This window comes from Orycteropus afer, unplaced genomic scaffold, assembly GCF_000298275.1.
Source record: "Orycteropus afer afer isolate SDZICR_OR568_19922 unplaced genomic scaffold, OryAfe1.0 scaffold00003, whole genome shotgun sequence".
Classification (NCBI taxonomy): domain Eukaryota; kingdom Metazoa; phylum Chordata; class Mammalia; order Tubulidentata; family Orycteropodidae; genus Orycteropus; species Orycteropus afer.
Genome location: NW_006921590.1, coordinates 10,420,975 through 10,440,973, shown reverse-complemented (window position 1 = coordinate 10,440,973; position 19,999 = coordinate 10,420,975). Strand labels below are relative to the sequence as shown.

Here is a 19,999-nt window from a genome sequence, read left to right as displayed (position 1 = left end):
AACAGAGATCAAAATATTAGGAGCTGTAGGGTTTAGCTCAGCTCTGCCACTGAAATTTATGTGAGACTCGGGTAAGTAATTTTATCCTTTTGGGTCTCAATTTCCTCATCTTGTTAAAAGAAGTGGTGAGCCTACCACAGAATCTGTCATGGAATAGATAACCAGTCACTGTGTGAATGAATGATTAAGATTTTGAGTGCTAACAGCTAATGTTTATTTTTATGAGTCTCTGATGGTGTTTCCCAAGTTTCCTGCCCTCTTGCATTTATAGTGTAGTTATTTCTTACCAAAGTATTTCAGGGCAGACAAGTAGCCATTAAGGCAGAAATTGTTACTCTCAATAACAAATTGCTAATTGAGACCCAGTAACTTTCCTAGGAACAACCAAGCAAGTGTCAGCCATTTTTAGGTATCACTAACTTTTTTTTTTTTTTTTTTTTAACTATTTTAAAACCTTTGTTGACAATTTTCTAATATTTTATTATGACTTGCTTTAAGTTTCCTATTTAAGTGCTTCCTATTCTGTAAAGCACATTGTACTAGGCACTGTGAGAGTTATAAAGTTTAACCCTTTCATGACCCTTGGGACATATGGTACCAACCTACATTTCCACTACATAGAAATTTAGTGGGAAGCTGCTATTCCACTTTTAATGCATGCTTCCATCTGGTGGAGGCCTGTATTACTGCTTGAATCTGAGGAAATGAGCTTCATTTTACCAATCCCAGCACTAGAGACCCCTTGGGACATATGTGTCCCACTAAAATCCATATTACCTCAAAAAAACTTCTTTTCCATTTCATTCAAAATGCCATCCATTACTGAAAACACATGGTTTCAACAACAAATTGAAACCAGGAAATAATCCAGTTTTGAAATGCTTAAGATACGCACCCTGATTGTGTGGCTTACATGTATATCAGTATTATAAATGAAGACTTAGGACATTTTGAAGCATAGTTTAGCTACTTTTTCTGACTATATCTACCTAGGTAGCTAAAAATCCATTTATGACATGGGAATAGTATGAAGGGATTATGTCAGTAAGGGATATCTGTTTAATTAATACCCTTGTATCTTTTGGGAGCTCTGGTAGCATAGTGCCTAAGGCATTTGACTGGTAACCAGAAGATTGGCAGTTCAAACCCACCAGCCACTCCTCGAAAGGAAGATTACGCAATCTGCTTCTGTAGAGATACTGCCTCGGAAACCCAAGGACAGGTTGCTATGAGTCAAAATTGACTCAACGGCAGTGAGTTTGGTTTTTTTGGTTTGGATAGTATCTTTTGCAGTTTGCCTGCTGTTTTACAGTGTCTCTTGATTAGTAGTTAATATTGGTTTAAATTGACAACATATTGATAAACCTACCACTGTGAAGCCAAAAGTAATCAATAATTCATTTCTTTACTCCTCAATATATGCTAGGTGAAGACAAAAAGACATTAAGGCACAAGATTGATATGAAAGTGTTTATGTTCATTTGAAGAGACAGAGCTAATGTAAAAAGCTTTATGGTGCTAAACTGTGATTCTAAATTAAGTACAGAAAGGAAGAGGAAGCCATCTTAGGAGGCTTTATGGGGAAGATGGGAGTGAAGCTAGACTTTGAAGGATGGATTGTTAGTGTTTTTTTTTGGTGAAGAAAATGTGGAGAGGCATGTAGGGCATGAGATAAAGTAGTGGGAGGGGCAGGTGGTCAGACATGGATTTGGGGAGGAGGGGTAGAAAAGACTTGGCGAATTAGAGGAGCCCCAAGTTATGGAATGAAAGCTGTGAGAGCTATGCAGGGAGGTGTACTACCTGAAATACGGGGCAGCAGAAAGTTAGTGTGACTTCTTAAGTAGGGGAATGATCAGGTATGAACAAATCAATGCTTTAACATTAGTTCTACATTTTTATCCTTGGGCATTATCAGGGCTGGAGAGTCATGCGAAGAGGCTATTGAAATAATATGAGATGTGAGGTAGTGGAATAAACTCTGTTAAACTAGGTTATAGCAGGGGAGATGAAGACGGAACCAGAGATAGTTCAGAGAAGAAGTGCGGGGGAAAGGGGTAAAAGGGAACTGTTTGCCATGAACTATGCTATTCATTTCTGTCTTCTACCAGAAATATGATTTTTATGTTGTTTCTCTCTCCTTAGGAAAATCCTTTTTTCCCTGATGATAAGAATATAGGTTCTTAAAAAAAAAAAAAAAAGAATAATATGGGTTCTTTAATGTAGATTCTTACAAAGTCCAGACTTACTGAACCAGTTGAGACTAGACCCTCTGAGATTGTTGCTCTGAGATACTCTTTAACCTTGAACCGAAATTATCTCCTGAAGTCACCTTTTAGTTAAATAACAGGTTGACACATAAAATAAATGATATCACCTGTGAGTACTGCTGTCTTTTGAAAAATCATCTATATGAGGCCAAATAGTCAACACTTACTCCAAAGCAAAGATGAGATGGTAGAAAGTCAGGGAAATGAGGTTACTGAAATGGAACACCAGAATAGAAGTGAAAAAAATGTTGAGGCATTGTGAAGAAAGTAACCAGTGCCAGTAAACAATTTGTATAGAAATTGTTGTTGAATCTATTTTACTGTGTAAACTTTCACCAAAAATACAATATAATAGTATAGTTCTTTAAAAATTAGAATATACTAAGATGAAAACAGAGACGATAATATCACCACCAAAAGAAAATCATATTAACATTAGGAGTCTCTTATCTTCCCATTCACCTGTCCATTAATTTATCTATTCATCTGTGTATATGATGTATGGTATGTGGAAAAAATGTCTCTGTATGAAGAAAGGAACTCTGGTGGCACAATGCCTAAGGCACTGACTCCTAACCAGAAGGTTTGCAGTTCAAACCCACCAACTTTTCCATGGGAGGAAGATGAGATAATCTACTTCTGTAAAGATTTACCACCTTGGAAATCCAATGGAAGTTGCTGTGAGTCAGAATCAACTCAGTGGTGGTGGGATTGGTTTTGATTTTATATATGAAAAAGGTCCCTGAGTGGTGCAAACCCATTTGCACTGAACAGCTAACCTAAACACTGGCGGTTGGAACCCACCTAGCAGTGCCATGGAAGAAAGGCCTGGTGATCTGTTTCCATAAAGAGTATAGCCATGAAAATCTTATAGGGCAGTTCCCATCTGTAGCACATGGGGCTGCCATGAGTCAGAATCAACTTGACGTATTGAGCTCTTTTGAAAAACACATAAAGGTGAGGGCAGTGGTGATTTAGTGGTAGAATTCTTGCCTTCCATGTAGAAGATAATTCCTGGCCAGTGTACCTCAAGCACAGCACTATTCACCTGTCAGTGGAGGCTTCCATGCTGCTAAAGAGGTTTTAGCAGAGCCTCCAGATAGAGAAAGAGTAGAAAGAAAGGCCTAGTGATTTACTTCTGAAAAAAAGTCAGTGAAAACTATGGATTACAATGGTTACATCCTATTGTACATGGGATCACCATGGGTTGGGGCCAACTTGATGGCAGGTAACAACAACAATAATACATATGAAGATATATAAATGCATACATATATATATGTAAATGTATGCATTTTTAAAATAAGGGTTTTTTTTTACCTATATATATGATAGTTTTCATATCAAATAAAAATCTTTATCAGTTAAAAAGGGTTATTATTAATTCAAAAATCTAGACAGGGAAATAAAATTAAAAACTTCAGTTAGATATAAAATCCCTTTCTTCTTCTGCTTCCCAGTCTTATTCTTTAGAGAACAAGATTCTAGCTATCTGTCTTTTTGTCTGGTGGTTGCCCACCCAACTCTAAATAATGTGCTTATACTTTTTTTTAATTTAGTAAACATAAATGTTAAATTAAAAATATGTCTCACTTTTGTTGTTTTTGTCATGTGCCGGCGAGTTAGACTTGACTCATCGGGACCCCTCCTTGGGTTTCCGAGGCATTATCACTATGGAAGTAGATTGCCCCATCTTCCTTCCGAGGAGTGCCCACCAGCCTTCTGATTAGCAGTCAAGTGCCTTGGGCACTACACTATCAGAGCTCTCACCTTTACCTCTCAGTTTTTTTCATTTATTGGTTATATTAGTAATTTTTAATATACTCACATTCTTTGATGTTTCAATTTTATGTAATTTCTCTTACATAGTTTAGATAGAATTTTCTCATTATACAGGGAGACAGAATTCTCCTTCCTCCCTATCCTTGCTTCTTTAGCTATACTATTCTTTTTACATCATCAGAAATTCAACAGTTACATTCTAGTCTATAAATTGGTTGTTTTCCACCCTTTTTTTAATTGGTTGATTGATTCTACAAATTGAAAATAAAAAACCAGCATTTACAGTATTATGATTATGTAAGTCATGTTCACTGTAGAACCTACACACTGGAATTGAAATATTAGAAAAGGTGCCCTCAGTCTCTGCCCTGAATCTGTGCCACCTGAAGGGGGGAATGCTCCTAGCATCAGATAACAATTTTTTTTTATATTCTCCATTAATTGCTTTGAATTAAGCTACATTTTATAGACCTCAAGATGAAAACCAGCATAAGGGACAAAGAAGGGCACTAAATGATGTTAAAAGGGTCAATTGACCTAGAGAGCATTACCATAATAAATATCTATGCGCCCAATGAAAGAGCTTCAAAATACATAAAGCAGATATTAAGTCAGTTGAAAGGAAAAATAGACAACTCTACAATAGTAGTAGACTTTAACACTTCACTTTCAGGCATGGATAGAACAACTAGGAAAAAACTCAACATAGATACAGAAGAACTCAACAACACAATCAACCAACTTAACCTCATAGACATATACAAAGCACTCCACCCAACAAAAGCACAATACACTTTCTTCTCCAGTGCACATGGATCATTCTCCAGAGTAGACCATATGCTAGACCAGAAAACAAGCCTCAATAAATTTAAAATATTGGAACATTACAAAGCATCTTCTTAGATCACAATGCTATAAAATTAGAAAGCAATAAAAGGAAGACCAAGGAAAAAAATATATGGAAACTGAATAATACACCACTCAGAAACTATTGGATAAAGAGAAGAAATGAAAAAATTACTAGAGACAAATGAGAATGAAAATACAGCTTACCAAAACCTTTGGGACACAGCAAAAGCAGTACTCAGAAGTCAGTTTATAGCAATAAATGCACACATCAAAAAAGAAGAAAGAATCAAAATCAACACTTTAACTCAACAACTCTAACAATCAGAAAGAGAACAACAGAAGAAACCTACAGTATCCAGAAGTAAGGAAGTGATAAAGATCAGAGCAGAAATAAATGAAGCAGAAAACAAGAAAGAAAATCATCAAAATAAGAAGCTGGTTCTTGAAAAGATACAAAATCAACAAACCACTGGAATATTTAACAAAAGAAAAGAGATAAGAGCAAATAACACGAATAATCACTGAAAAGGGTGACATCACACTAGAACCAACTAAAATAAAAAGAATAACAATATTATGGAGAACTGTACTCCACCAGATTTCAGAACCTAGAAGAGATGGACAAATTTCTAGAAATGCAAAACCTACCTAAACTAACCCAGTCTGAGATCAAATACTTGAACAGAACCGTAACAAAAGAAATCCAACACATCATAACCACCCACCCCCCCGCACGCACACACACACACACAAGTCCTGGCCCAGGCTTTGCTGGAGAATTGTATCAAACAGTCAGGGAAGAGCTGACACCTATGCTACTCAAACTATTCCAGGACATAGAAAATGATGAAATGCTCCCAAATTCATGCTATGAAGCAAACATGACACTGATACCAAAACCAGGTAAAGACATGACTAAAAAGGAAAACTACAGACCAATATCCCTCACGAATATAGATGTAAAAATCTTCAACAAAATCCAAGCCAACAGAATCCAACAACATATCAAAAAAATAATACATCATGACCAAGTGGGATTCATAGCAGGTGTGCAAGGATGGTTCAAAATCAGAAAAACAATCAGTGTAATCCATCACATAAAACAAAAGAAAAGAACCATATAATCATATCAATTGATGCAGAAAAGGCATTTGATAAAATTGAACACCAATTCTGATTTAAAACTCTGAGCAAAATAGGGATAGAAGGGAAAATCTTCAACATAATATGGGACATAAATGTAAAGCCAGCAGCCAACATTATTGTCAATGGAGAAAGACTCAAAGCATTCCCCTTATGAATGGGAACAGACAAGGGTGCCTTCTATCACCACTTCTATTTAACATTATATTGGAAGTCCTAGCCAGGGCAATAAGGCAAGAAAGAGAAATAAAAGGCATTCGTATTGACAAAGACATAGTAAAACTATCTCTATTCGCAGATGATGTGATCCTATACATAGAAACCCAAGAGACCCAGCAAAAAAATGACTGGAACTAATGGAAAGGTTAAGCAAAGTTACAAGCATACAAGGTCAACATACAAAAATCAGTTGGATTCCTTTACATCAACAAAGAGACCTCTGAAAAGGGTTTAAAGAAAACAATACCATTTACAATACCTACCAAAAGATAAAATACTTAGGAATAAATCTTACCATGGACACAAAGGACCTATACAAAGAAAACTACAAAGCACTATTACAAGAAAATACAAGAGATCTACATAATCTACATAAATGGAAGACCAAATACTGTGAAAATGTCAGTACTACGCAAAGCAAATCTATGCATTGAATGCAATCGTGATACACATTTCATCAGCATTCTTTAAAGACATGGAAAAACCAATCACTAATTTCATGTGGAAAGGAAAGAGATCTTGGATAAGCAAAGCACTGCTGAAGAAGAAGAGCAAAGTAGGAGCATTCACACTCCTGGATCTCAAAACCTGCTATACAGCCACAGTAGTCAAAACAGCATGGTACTGGTAGGATGATAGACAAATAGACCAATGGAACAGTATCAAAAACCCAGAAATAGATCCATCCATCTATGGACAGCCGATCTCTCACAAAGGGCCAAAATCCATTAAATTGGGGGAGAGAGAGCCTCTTTAACAAACGGTGCTGGCAAAATTGGATATCTATTTGCAGGAAAATGAAACAAGACTGATACCTCACCCCATGCACAAAAACGAACTCAAGTTAGATCAAAGACTTAAATCTAAAACTCAAAATTATAAAGTTCATCAAAGATAAAATAGGGGCAAATCTAGGGGCCCTAATTTATGGCATAAGTAGACTATCAAGTATAACCCAAAACACACAAGCAGTGAAGAGAAACTAAATGACTGGGACCTTTTAAAAATAAAATCCATATGTGCATCTAACTCGATTGAACACTTGATTGTACACATAAGAAACTGTACATAGATCAGGAGGCTGTCATTCAAACAGAACAAGGGGATACTGCATGGTTTAAAATCAAGAAGGGAATGTGTAAGGGTTGTATCCTTTCACCATACTTTTTCAATTTGTATGTTGAGCCCATAATCTGGGAAGCTGGATTATATGAAGAAGAATGTAGCATCAGGATTGGAGAAGACTTTGCTTGCTGAAAGTGAGGATGACTTGAAGCCCTTACTGAAGAAGATTAAAGACTACAGTCTGCAGTATGGATTACATGTCAATATAAAGAAAACAAAAATCCTCACAGCTGGTCCAGTGAACAGCTTCACGATAATGGAGAAAAGATTGAAATTGTCAAGGACTTCATACTACTTGGTTCTACAGTCAACACCAATGGAAGCAGCAGTCAGGACATCAGACGACATACTGCACTGGGCATACCTGCTGCAAAAGATCTCCTTCAAGTGATGAAGAACAAAGATGTCTCCTTGAAGACTAAGGTATGCCTAACCCAAGCCATGGTATTTTCAGTTGCCTCTTAATGCATGTGAGAGCTGGACAGTGAATACGGTAGACTGAAGAAGAGTTGATGCTTTTGAGTTGTGTTGTTGGAGAAGAATGCTGAGAGTACCATGGACTGCTAAAAAAGACTAACAGATCTGTCCTGGAGGAAGTGCAGCCGGAATGCTGCTTGGAAACATGAATGGCCAGACTTTGTCTCACCTAGTTTGGTCGTGTTGTCAGAAGGAACCATTCCCTGGAGAAGAATATCATGCTTCTTAGTTGTGGAAGGTCAAAAAAGAAGGGGAAGACCCTGAAAGAGATAGATACATACAGTGGCTGCAGCGATGGCCTCAAGTATAGCAAGGACCATGAAGCTGGCACAGAACTGGGCATTGTTTAGTTCTGCTATGCATAGGGTTGCTATGAGTCGGAGATGACTTGACGACACCTAACAACAACAACATGTACATCTAAAGACTTCTCCAAAAGGGAAAAAAAGAGAACCTATAGATTGGGAAAAAATACTTGGCTATGACATATCTGACAAGGAATGTATCTCCAAAATTTATAGAAAACTTCCAACACCTCAACACCAAAAAGACAAACAATCCAGTTCAAAAATAGGCAAAGGACATGAACACACACTTCACTAAAGAAGATACACAGGTGGCCAACAAACACATGAGGAAATGCTCATGATCACTAGCTACTAGTGATGCAAACCAAAACAACGAGATATCATCCCACCCCAGCAATAATAGCAAAGTTCAGCAAGACAGAAAATAACAAATGCTAGTGAAGTTGTGGAGAGATTAGAACTCTTGTACACTGCTGGTGGCATTGCAAAATGGTACAGCCACTGTGGAAAATCATATGGCATTTTCTTAAAAAACTGAAAATAGAAACACCATTTGATTCAGTAATTCCATTACTAGGAATATACCCTAAAGAGGTGAGAGACAAGACGCAAATAGACATACGCATACCTGTGCTCGTTGCAGCAGAATTCATTATAGCAAAAAATGGAAACAATCTAAATGCCCATCAGCAGATGAATGGATAACTAAACTGTGGTGCATTCACACAGTGGAATACTGTGCAACATTAAAGAATAATGAAGAATACACAAATCATCTCACAACATGGATGAATTTGGAGGACATTATGCTGAGTGAAATAAGTCAATCAGATGAAAAATATTTTATGAGTCCGTTATTGTAAAAAGAAAAGGTTTACTTGGAAAGAAATTCACTTTGTTGGTTCCTGGGGATGGGAGAGTAGTGGAGGGAAAATTTTGGACTGGCTGGGGGTCACATGGTGATTTGGGTGAGGGCAGGGGTGGTATGGAAGGAGTGATTGACCAGCATGGTGACAGTGGAGAAATGGAGGACACAGAAATGTGCACAAAGGATATAGACAATAGAGTCAAGTACTATTATATGCACAATACTGCATTACCACTGGCATCAAACACTAGGCTATAAGTAAATGCACAGACAGGTGAGAAGATCAGTTTTGGGTAGGTGAACAGGAGTATACCCAAGACCAAGGATAGATTTGACTGAAGATAATCTTACATAAGTACTTGTGCTACAACATTATCCGTATACATTACAGAAGTAACAGAGGACAGGGTTGGAGTAACTTCTCAGAGACAACCAGATACTTTGAGAGACTCACCAGGTCTGTGGGCTCGGGTCCATAGTCTCGGGGGACTTTATGCTTAGTTGATACAACGTTGTTGTTGTTGTTGTTATGTGCCGTCGAGTCGACCCTGACTCATAGCGACCCCTCCTTGGGTTTCCGAGGCAGTATCACTACGGAAGTAGGATTGCCCAACCTTCCTTCCGAGGAGTGGTTGGTGGGTTTGAACCGCCAGTCTTCTTGTTAGCAGTCAAGTGCTTTTAGCCACTATGCTACCAGAGCTCCTTGATACAACATAGTACATAAAAATCTTGTTCTACATCCTACTTTGGTAAGTAGCAACTGGGGTCTCAAAAGCTTTGGAGCAGCCACCTAAGATGCAACTATTGGTCTTCTCTCGTCTGGAGCAAAGAAGAGTGAAGAACATCAAAGTCATATGGAAACAGTTAATCCAAAGATATGATGAACCATGAGGACCTTAGTCTTCACCACTGTGAAACCAGAGGAACTAGATAGTGCTTGGCTACCAATTCCAGCCACTCGGAAAGGGATCAGAATTGGAGATCCTGGTTACGGTGGGAGGAAAAATGTGGGACCAATTCAAAAACACAAAAATGACCAGAATTACTGGTCGGATAGAGAGTGCTAGAACCCTTGAGACTATGGCCCCGGGCTATCCTTCGGGTCTAGAAATGGACTCACTTCTGTGGATTGGCTCTCAGCCCAACAGTAGAAAGACCTACATGCAGAACACCTACCCCAGGGAGATACATCCACCTACCGTAGGAAGATGTACCCCTTAGATCAATCAATCATGAGACATGAGAGTGGCAGCATGCATAAAGAGGGAACGCTGGACAGACAGGGATCATAGATAAGAAAGGCACAGGGAGAGGGTAGTCACAGGGAGGAGGGGGGAGGAGAGTTTTCTATTGTTGGAGATTTTAATCAGGGCCATGAAATCAAGTGTGCATGAACTGTTGAATGTAAAACAAATCTGCTTTGTAAATTTGCACTGAAAGCACAATAAATAATAATAAAATCCAGTCCTACAAAGAAATGAAAGTTAAATTACATTGTAGTTAACTTCATATTTACAGTAGCTTTTTGTTTTCTTTGGAATGTACATTTGCCTTCTGTTTTTTCTAGTCAGAAGAAATGCTGGTTGATTTCTAGATCTCATTATGTAATCTTATCCTCATAACAGACCTCTAATATGAACTAGGACGTGTTATCTTCAGTTACACAAGCAAGGGATTTGAGGAACAGAGGTGTTGAATAATTTGCCCAAGTCATATTTTTAATAATTGGCTAATTAGGTACTTGAACGTCCCTTTAATCTGGCTTCAAAGCTTTCGACTATACCACTTGTTAATAGATTAGCTCTAGATGCTGAGGGAAAGAGAAATCTCAAAGATGATGTTTGCTGTGAGGTTGGAAGAGTTCTGATAGAAGGGAGAATTATACCTGGAAGGCAAGTTCTTTTTCAGACTGGCTGTATGAAGTGAAAACAGACATTCTCAGTTTGAATATTAGGAATGGGCATGTAGATGTAAGACTAGGGTTCATCTAGATAGGAATATTTGTTGTCTTCATTGTGGTTTTTATTGAAAGAATTTAACTTCTATCCTCGAGGAAGTAAATCTACATTAGAGAGGATCTGTTGAGGAGTATGAGTTTGGAAGTGCAGTAAAAGAATCACCTGAAGTAGTAGAAGATAGATGTGTCATAAATTAGGCTGTACAAGTAGAAATGTAGCATTCAGTGCACTGTTTAAAAAATGAATTTCTACTTAATTTCTACTAATTGCATTCTGATGTTACAGTCTCTAGAAGATGGTTATTTATGATCTATCCAGATTTTTAGTTAATCCAGATTCCTAGTTAGGTCCTTTGGCCTTGAAATCATGAAAATGATGACTTTAAAAGTGAAAGATGTATAAAAGTTTAATAACATTTACATTTGCAGGTATAGGTATTCAAGTCTCTGAAGTTAGGAATTTTCTAGAGCAGTATTGGTTATCCAAACACAAAATAATCAGTGAAGGACCACTTAAAATACTAGCTTTTCACTCCATTATTATTCTCCACTCATCATATGCTTCTTTCTTTGCCTATTGACATTATTTTGTTTGTGAGGATCACCGTTATTCTCTCCAGTTTTTGGTATAAATAGCTGATAATATGATACAAACCAATTATTTTCTTTTGCCAAAATGTAAGGGATTTTAACTTGTTTTGTTCACTGCTAATTCCTTAGCAGCTAGAACAGTAACTAACACATACATTCAGTAAGTTTTTGGTGAGTGAATTAATGAATTATAAGCAAATTTCAAAAAATAATGACTTGACTGTCCAAGAGAGATTCTTGGAAACATTATTAAATGCTTATATATGTTTGCAAGGGTGGGCCTTATGATTGTGTGGCCAAAGGAAAAAAGTGTTTTGTCCATCAAACAGTTTCATCTGAAAAATTATGACTCCTAAACCATTAGGCGTCATTCAGTTTGTTTCTTGTTCCATGAGAATTATCACAGTTACAATAATAATGTAAATTATGTTAAAGAAAAATCTTTTTTCACCATTTTTTCCTGCATTTAGGGTTAAACTTTTGTTTTGCCTTTTACTATTAATTTTAGTTCTTGTTCTAAGTGCTTCAACTGTAAGCAACCTTTTTCACTTACCAGATATAAGACACTTTAAACTCCTTGCAGACAATGATAACAAAAAAACCCAAACTCACTGCCTTTGAGTCGATTCTGACTCACAGTGACCCTCATTGGGTTTCTGAGGAGGTAAATCTTTATGGAAGTAGATTGCCCCATCTTCCTTTTGTGGAGTGGCTGGTGAGTTTGAACCACCAACCTTCTGGTTAGCAGTCAAATACCTTAGGTACTACACCACCAGAGGTATGAACGGCCAGAGAATTTTGCTACCTTGTAGAAAACTTTCATCATTTATAACTGCTCTGTAATTGTGTATTTCTTGTATACTACTGCCTCCTGTTGTGAAAGGAAGAAATATAAACCTTGCTGATGAAAAAAGTCCATGGGCAAACTACATTTTTGTTGGTTATGGTTGAGATAGCTCCCACTCACTGTGACCCCATGAAAGGAAAGAAACAATGCCAGGTCCTTTGCCATTTTCATGAGTTAGTAGGTTAGAGTGTACGGTTGAAGCTATTGTGTCAATCAGTACATCTCATTGAGGGTTTCTTTTGCCTTTGCTGGCCCTCTGTTTACCAAACTTGATATCCTTTGTTGAGGTCAGTCTCTCCTGATGATGCCTCCAAAGTAAGCAGTTGAAGTCTTGGGCAATATTCTGTGATCCGCTGGCTAATTTTTGGAAGTAGATTTCCAGGCTTATCTTCCTAGTGTGTCTTAGTCTGGAAGCTCTGCTGAAATCTGTCCACCACGGATGACCTGCTGGTATTTGAAATACATACCTGCGGAATCATTGAAAAACACAAGCCACCGCAGTATGACAAACTACATAGTGATGGTGAAAAACTACATAAGCACGGCTAATTTTAAGATAGTTTACTTTATTGCTGGTTCATGCTAAATCACTAATTTATTAACTGTCATATATAGTTTCATAGGGCTGCTGTAACAAAATATAGGCAGTACTTGGGTTACAAACAATCCAACTTATGTATAACCCATAGTTAACAACCAACCCCTATAAAGTCCATTATATTAAAAATTTGAGAAACATAACAATAGTTCATAATGACAAAGGTTGCTACTTTGCATTATGTATCAAAACATTATTATTGCTGTATTATTATGTTTAGCTGACTGTTCCAACTTAGCATAAAAATTCAACTTAAAGACTGACTTAGGAATGGAACTCATTCATAATCTTGGGGCTACCTGCATCATAAAGTTGGGTGGTTTTTACATAATACAATTGTACTTTCTCACAGTGTACCAGGGCATTGAGAGAGACTGTTCCATGCCTCTCTCCTTACTTCTAGTGGCTGCTGGAAGCCGTTGGTGTTCTTTCTCTGCTTATAGATGTATCTTCATATGGCACCTTCTCCTGTTTGACAGCCTGAGTGTCTTTCCTTTTGTAAGACACCACTCAGAAGAAATTAGGATCCACCCTACTCCAGTATAACCTTTTAACTGATTACATTTTCAAAGAAAGATAATTACCAAATAAGGTCACATTCACAGGTACAGAGGTTAGGACTTCAACTAACATTTTTTGGTACACAATTCATAATACCGATATTTTGTGTAATGAGTTTGATAAAGTATGTCAGTGCAAGGTACTATAACTAGTACAGTGAAGTTGCATAATATTTATTTATTGCTGCATAATAAATTACCCCCGAACTTAGAGACTTAAAACAACAAAAATAATAAACCACATAGTTACCTCACAGTTTCAGAGGATATGGAGTATGGGTGTGACTTAAATGCATGCCTCTAGCATAAAGTTTCTTATAAAGTTGTAATCAAGCTGTTGGTCAGGACTGTGCTCTCATAAGAAGCCTTGACTAGGAAAGGGTTTGCTGCCAGACTTCGTAATTGTTGGCAGGTTTTATTGCCTTGGGTTTTAGGCCTCAGTTCCTTGCTGGCTATTGACTGGAGACTGGTCTCAATTTCTTACCACGAGGCCTCTCCACAGGGTAGCTCATAACATTGCAGTTGGCTTTTCTGAGTTAGTGAGAGAGCAGCTAAAATGGAAGCCACAATTCTTTTGTACATTAATCTTGGAAGTGATATCCTATCACTTTTTTTTTTTTTTAATTGTGATTTGGGTGAAAATTTACAGAGCAAATTCACTTTTTCCATACAGCAGTTCACGTACACTTGGTCTCACTCATGACATTGACTACAGTTTACCACAAGGCAATAGCTCCCCTCCCACTTGCTCCTGATAGTTACCTCTTCCCTGTGTCCGTCCCTCCGTGCATTCCTGTCCCCTGAGCTTTTTCCCATGATTGTTCTCTCCAAGGAGTGTATCTACCTCAGGTAAATGTTGTTTGGCTGGAAGCCACAGGTGTGGGGCCAATTCCAGACCTGAAGGGCAACTAGGGGCCATAGTCTCAGTGGTTCCATGAGGCTCTATCAGACCAGCAAACTTGGTCCTCCCCTTTTTTTTTCTCCAAATGATTTTGAATTTTGTTCCACATTATTCTCCCTCTCTATCCAGGATCTCCTACATAGATCCCCTTCCAAGTGGTTGACAGTGGTAGCTGGGCATCATCTAGTTCTTCTGATCTCATAGTCTTATGGGCTGCAGATCGGATGGTATACCAGTCGCTAGGACTAATTGTTTCCATGAATTTTTGGTTTTCTTCATTCTTCTTTGCTCTGGACGAGGAGAGACCCATCATTGCATCTAGATGGCTGTTTGCAAGCTTTTAAGATCCCAGTTGCTACTTGCCAGAGTAGGAGGTAGAACAATGTTTTGTGTAGTATGTTATGCCAGTTGAGCTTGATGTCCCCTGTGACTATGGTCCCGAGCCCACAGGTTTAACTGCTTCCTCCTTCTGGTTAGCTGGCTGTGACCAAGAAGTGACTACATGTGTTGTATTTGTTAGAAGCAAATAATTAAGTCCTGCTCACTCAGTAGGGGAGGGAGTTACACAAGGGTGTGAACACTAGGATGAGGCCATCCTAGAGGCTGCTTATCACATGTGGCAACTTTCAAATGTGGATATGTTTCTTATGAAGTAAACATTTGTTTCTAAACTACATTACTTTATTTTGCCAATGAGAAGCAGGTGAAATCAGTAGATGATACCTAATTTTAAAAACCAAAACCTCTAGTTTTTATGAACAAAAATACCAAGCACTAAATAATTCTGATTTTTCGAGTGTAATATGTGATATGTATGCTTTGTAATATATTAAATTGCTTAAAAATTCAATAGAGATTTTAGAATCTTGTCAATTATTTTTTTTCTTTTGTTCCACTGTGTAAAACCTTGTTTTTAATTCATTAGTGAGAATGATGAGCAAGAATTATGTTTATATTTAATGTTAATAATATATTAATAGTGACCTTTAAATCTCTCCATTTTCTCATCCCTCAATAGATCGATCTGGAATAGAAAATGTCAACTCTGTGGAGGCTTTGCAGGAAACCCTAATCCGTGCACTAAGGACCTTAATAATGAAAAACCATCCAAATGAGGCCTCTATTTTTACAAAACTTCTCTTAAAGTTGCCAGACCTTCGATCTTTAAACAACATGCACTCTGAGGAGCTGTTGGCCTTTAAAGTTCACCCCTAAGGCCTTTGTTATTTGAACATGAGCTGATCCATGCTGACTGTACATTTTGTGCTAAAATGCTTATTTATATGTGTTATACCATACGTGGAGATAGAAAAGACCTCTAAGACATTACAAGATTGGAGGCTATCTCTGTAACCACTCAGTAGCTGTTCGGATTGCGAACTCTTCAGCCATGACTGGACGTTGACTGCATCTTCCTGATAGACCAATCAGCTGTGTCACACTTAAACTGGAGAAGTTACACTGAATTATAATCATACTGAATGTTAGACTTTTTCATCTGCCAAAAACCAAAAATCATTTTGATCTCCCTGTGGTATGAATATAATGCACAATCACAAGTATATGAGGACTTAGACACTAATCCTATTGGTTTAGAAGTTCTAATGATTGATTTCACCATGAGCCCATTTGACCTTGTAATTGAAGACCTTGGGAGTTAGGAGATCATATTTTACTCTGTCACTGTTAAAGTGTGTGATCCTGGGTAGGTCTTGTTTATGGAGAGTAATTGATTGTGTCCTCAATGCCTCACCTCACAGAAATATGAACACATGTCTGTAAAGCATATTTACCTCTTGGGAGATAGGCACGATATAAAAAAGGTAAAATTTTTGTTAAAATTATTCGTAATAATAGTGTTTTATTCTGAGCATTTTTGGGAAATTATTTCACAGCCCACACCAATCTGTTATTCAGGTTTCCTGCATATGTGTGGGATAACCTGCTGACACATATTACATGTTTATGGGTACATAAAATACATAATGTGTACATAATATGTATGTGAATATAGTTAATACATAAATATATCTCTTCACAATATTTTAAACTGTGAAGAACTTTATCATACAATAAACTTAAAACAAGAGGTGTCAAAAGACCCAAATTAGGTGCATTTTACCTGTTGATGTCATAACCATTGCTTTAAGATGTTAGATAATAGAATATTGAATTTATGCTCTATTTTTATTAATTTAAGCAACACTTAATGTGAAAATGCAACAAGCAGTTGAGTCCAAATGTTAAAATACATGTATTTTAGAGTTCATCTTGGTAAAATAATTTAGAGTTCATCTTGGTAAAGTAAAATCAAGGTACTAGTTGTTTAAAAGTTCATTCAGATTCTTACCTTGTGCTGTAAAAAAGGTTGCATTGCTGCCCTTTATACACATGCTGCAGCTTGGTGAAAAAGAATTTTGATTCTATTTGGAGACCTAATCAATATTTAAGGAAACTCTGTTTAATTTGTTGGAGTGCATGTGTGTGCACATACGTGTGTATATGTTTTGAATCTACTTTTTTTTACCCCCTAAATAACACTACAGGGATTTTGTCAAGTTAGATTTAATTTATAACTTGAAAAATCATTTAATGTGACCTACAGACTTAGAAATGGAATAGTCAAGTACATTTCATCCACATTTCTGATATTGGGCTTTATTAAGTAGAAAAGATCAGCAGCCTTTGTTTATGACAGTAGGACAGACAGCCAAAGTTGAGGATTTTATGTATGTTTTTCTATTTCCCTGGAAAACAGCAATTAGATTTTTTCCTTTTTTTTGGGGTAAAGATTGCCTTCTGTATAATTTTTTTATTATATAAAATTACAAAAATAAGAAGAACCTGGTTTACTGTACTAAGCCTGTTAACTTTCATGATATGAGCAGAATGCCTTATTTTGTAATCTTGTTTAACTTGTGCTACTGGGACTTGAATTTCTGTGGCACTAGTTAAGTTTAAAAAAAGTTAAACCCTCTCATTATTAAAGAGGGAAGATGACAGTGTTGTCTATGATATAATATAAATCATAATTGTGATTTTCCTTAAGCAGGTATGACTTTTATGGGATATACAGCTTAGTTTTTGTGAATTCTTTACATGATAGCATTATCTTTTTATAATTTTTTTTCCTATGATAAACAAATGCATAGTTTTCTTCTGTGGGAAATAGAAACAGCTTTTTGAAGTAATACTGAAAACCTCAAAGATCATGTTGATTCTTAATTTTTGCTTTTTGCATAAGTTTCTTTGTAACATGTAATTTTAAAACAATTACTAAGTCTTAGGAATGTGTAATCAGAACTATGTTAGTATTGCTTATCAAACTTTGGTTAAATTTAATATATACGTGAATACATCTATATATAGAATTATAGATTTGCATTTTGTCTTGTAAAATCTTGAGTGAATTCCCCTGTAAGTAATGGGAAACAAAATTAATAGTTCATATGCCACTCCTAGCATTTCTGTATTTGAAAATAGTCCAATATTGAGACATCTGATTCTAAGTTAAACCAGCAGCCTATTACAAGCACATTCTTTGATTGAGTCATTGGTTATAAACTTAACTAAATATGGAGAAGACAACCAGGTAAGGAAACTTCTGAGTTGGTGGGACACTGTTGAGTAATAATGTACTGTATTACTTTATGAATTAAGTGATGCTTTAACTCTGATTTTACATTTTAAAGTTAAAATGTGGGCATTATGTCAGCAAACTTAAGGGCATTATGTCAGCTAGCTATTTTTTTTTCCTGTGCTTTTAATGTATCTCTGTACATGATCTGAGAGAGGATTCAAGCGTTTAGTGAGAAACAGCAAAGGGAGAGGGGAAGCATCTTCTTAAGATGAAGCTTTTCCTTATAGCGATGGTTTAATTACAGAGTAAAAACTTAGAAGGCAATTTTGGTGGAGTAAGTGTATAGCTTTCATATCTACATTTCAAGAAATTACCATTGTAACTTGATAAGATATGACTTTTTTTTATGTAAACATCATTGCAAAGCAAGGTGTAGAAGCTCAGCTAGATTTATTACTGTGCACGAAAGTAAAATAATTAACTATGTCAATTATTCTTTTTTCTTTTCCAATATAAAGTTTGCTGAATGTACAAGAAGAGTTTATCACTTAGGATATAGAATTTTTTTAGGGGTTGGGGGGGTGGGGCTTTGTCAGGAAATTGTTACTTATAAACAAAGATTGTCTTGATTTGATCCAAAACATAAAACTTGAAGCTATTCTTGAACTAACATGAAACAATAAAATGGCAACTGTTTTAAAAAATGGTAGAAATATATTGTTGACAGGATATGAGTTGTTTATTTTCTACGAACTGTAATTGATGAATAAATGGATAATATCCCCATGTTTCTGAAAAAGTAACCTGTACATGTGGGAAGGGGATAATAAATATTTCTAACCAGACATGGGTTTTTGGTGGCTTTCTACCTCAACATTTTTATAAAATGATTTATAATTTAACTCACTATGGGCTGTGGCATAGCATGATCTTTTTCATAAATCCTTTGATTCAATATGGGAGAATGTATATATGCACATTTTTATAAAGAAAAGATTTTAGAGTTTGTTTAGAGCTTCCAGCAAGGACTATTGCTGTTTTCTAAATCACCACTGAACAGTGGTTCACTGTTTCTGATAAGATAGTTCTTTTGGAAAGGAGGTAATGAGACAGGGAAGGGGTCCTTCATCTAGCCAAGAATCAGCCATGGATGAGGTAAGGTGCCTCAGCAAGACCACTCTTTATCCCTTTCCTGGTGTTTGTACCCATGCTGGCAAAGTTAAGCATTTCCTTATATCAGCATTACCTGCAGTTTCCCAGACCAATAATACTTACCGCTTGTCTGTGGATACTGATTGATGTTAGGTGGGAGAAGTGATCAAATTAAACAAGGTCCCTGAGATGTTTTTATCTTGTCTTCTAATGCTAACACGAATTGTGGATCAATTAAGCATTGGTTTAGTGGGATGCATTTTTCCCAAACTTCACCACCAAGTAACCTTTTTTATTCCCCCCGGGCTTCTTAGAAAGTTTGCTATTAGGAGAAAAGATCTCATTACACTTGTACCCACTTTGGGTGTTGATCAAATTAAGCAAAGTGAAATTCAGTGAACTCTTGTACAGATTTGCATCTTATTTCCCCTGCTTTGCAATCAATAAACACTGAGTTCCAAATATGTGATGGGAAACAAAATGGATTAAGTTTTTTCTGAATTTCCAAAGTATTCCCTGTAAGTGAGTGAAGACAGACAATTCACAGATAATGGTTTTCGTTTTTACATTCAGTTGGGCCTGTGTTAAAATTGGTTACAGTTGCTTAATTTTCAGTCTGTGTGAAAGTTTAGGAACAGCTGTGGACTGTGTTCTAGTCATCACGTCAGAGGTGCTCCTCATTATATGTGAGAGTTAGTTGCTATGGGGCAGCGATAATCAGATACCAGAGTATCAGATCCACTTAGAACAACACTGGATCTAATGGGTGTAGGAA

General features: G+C 36.7%; 1 protein-coding gene across 1 annotated transcript in view; it reads left to right on the top strand.

The window, feature by feature from the left end:
* The window catches only part of NR1D2 (nuclear receptor subfamily 1 group D member 2), a 34,953-nt gene extending 19,246 nt beyond the window's left edge, over window positions 1-15,707 (top strand). The window contains exon 8 of the mRNA XM_007936449.2: window positions 15,511-15,707. Within this exon, the coding sequence (XP_007934640.1) occupies window positions 15,511-15,707 (197 nt within the window). The remainder of the gene's footprint in view (window positions 1-15,510) is intronic.
* Window positions 15,708-19,999: the final 4,292 nt, after the last annotated feature.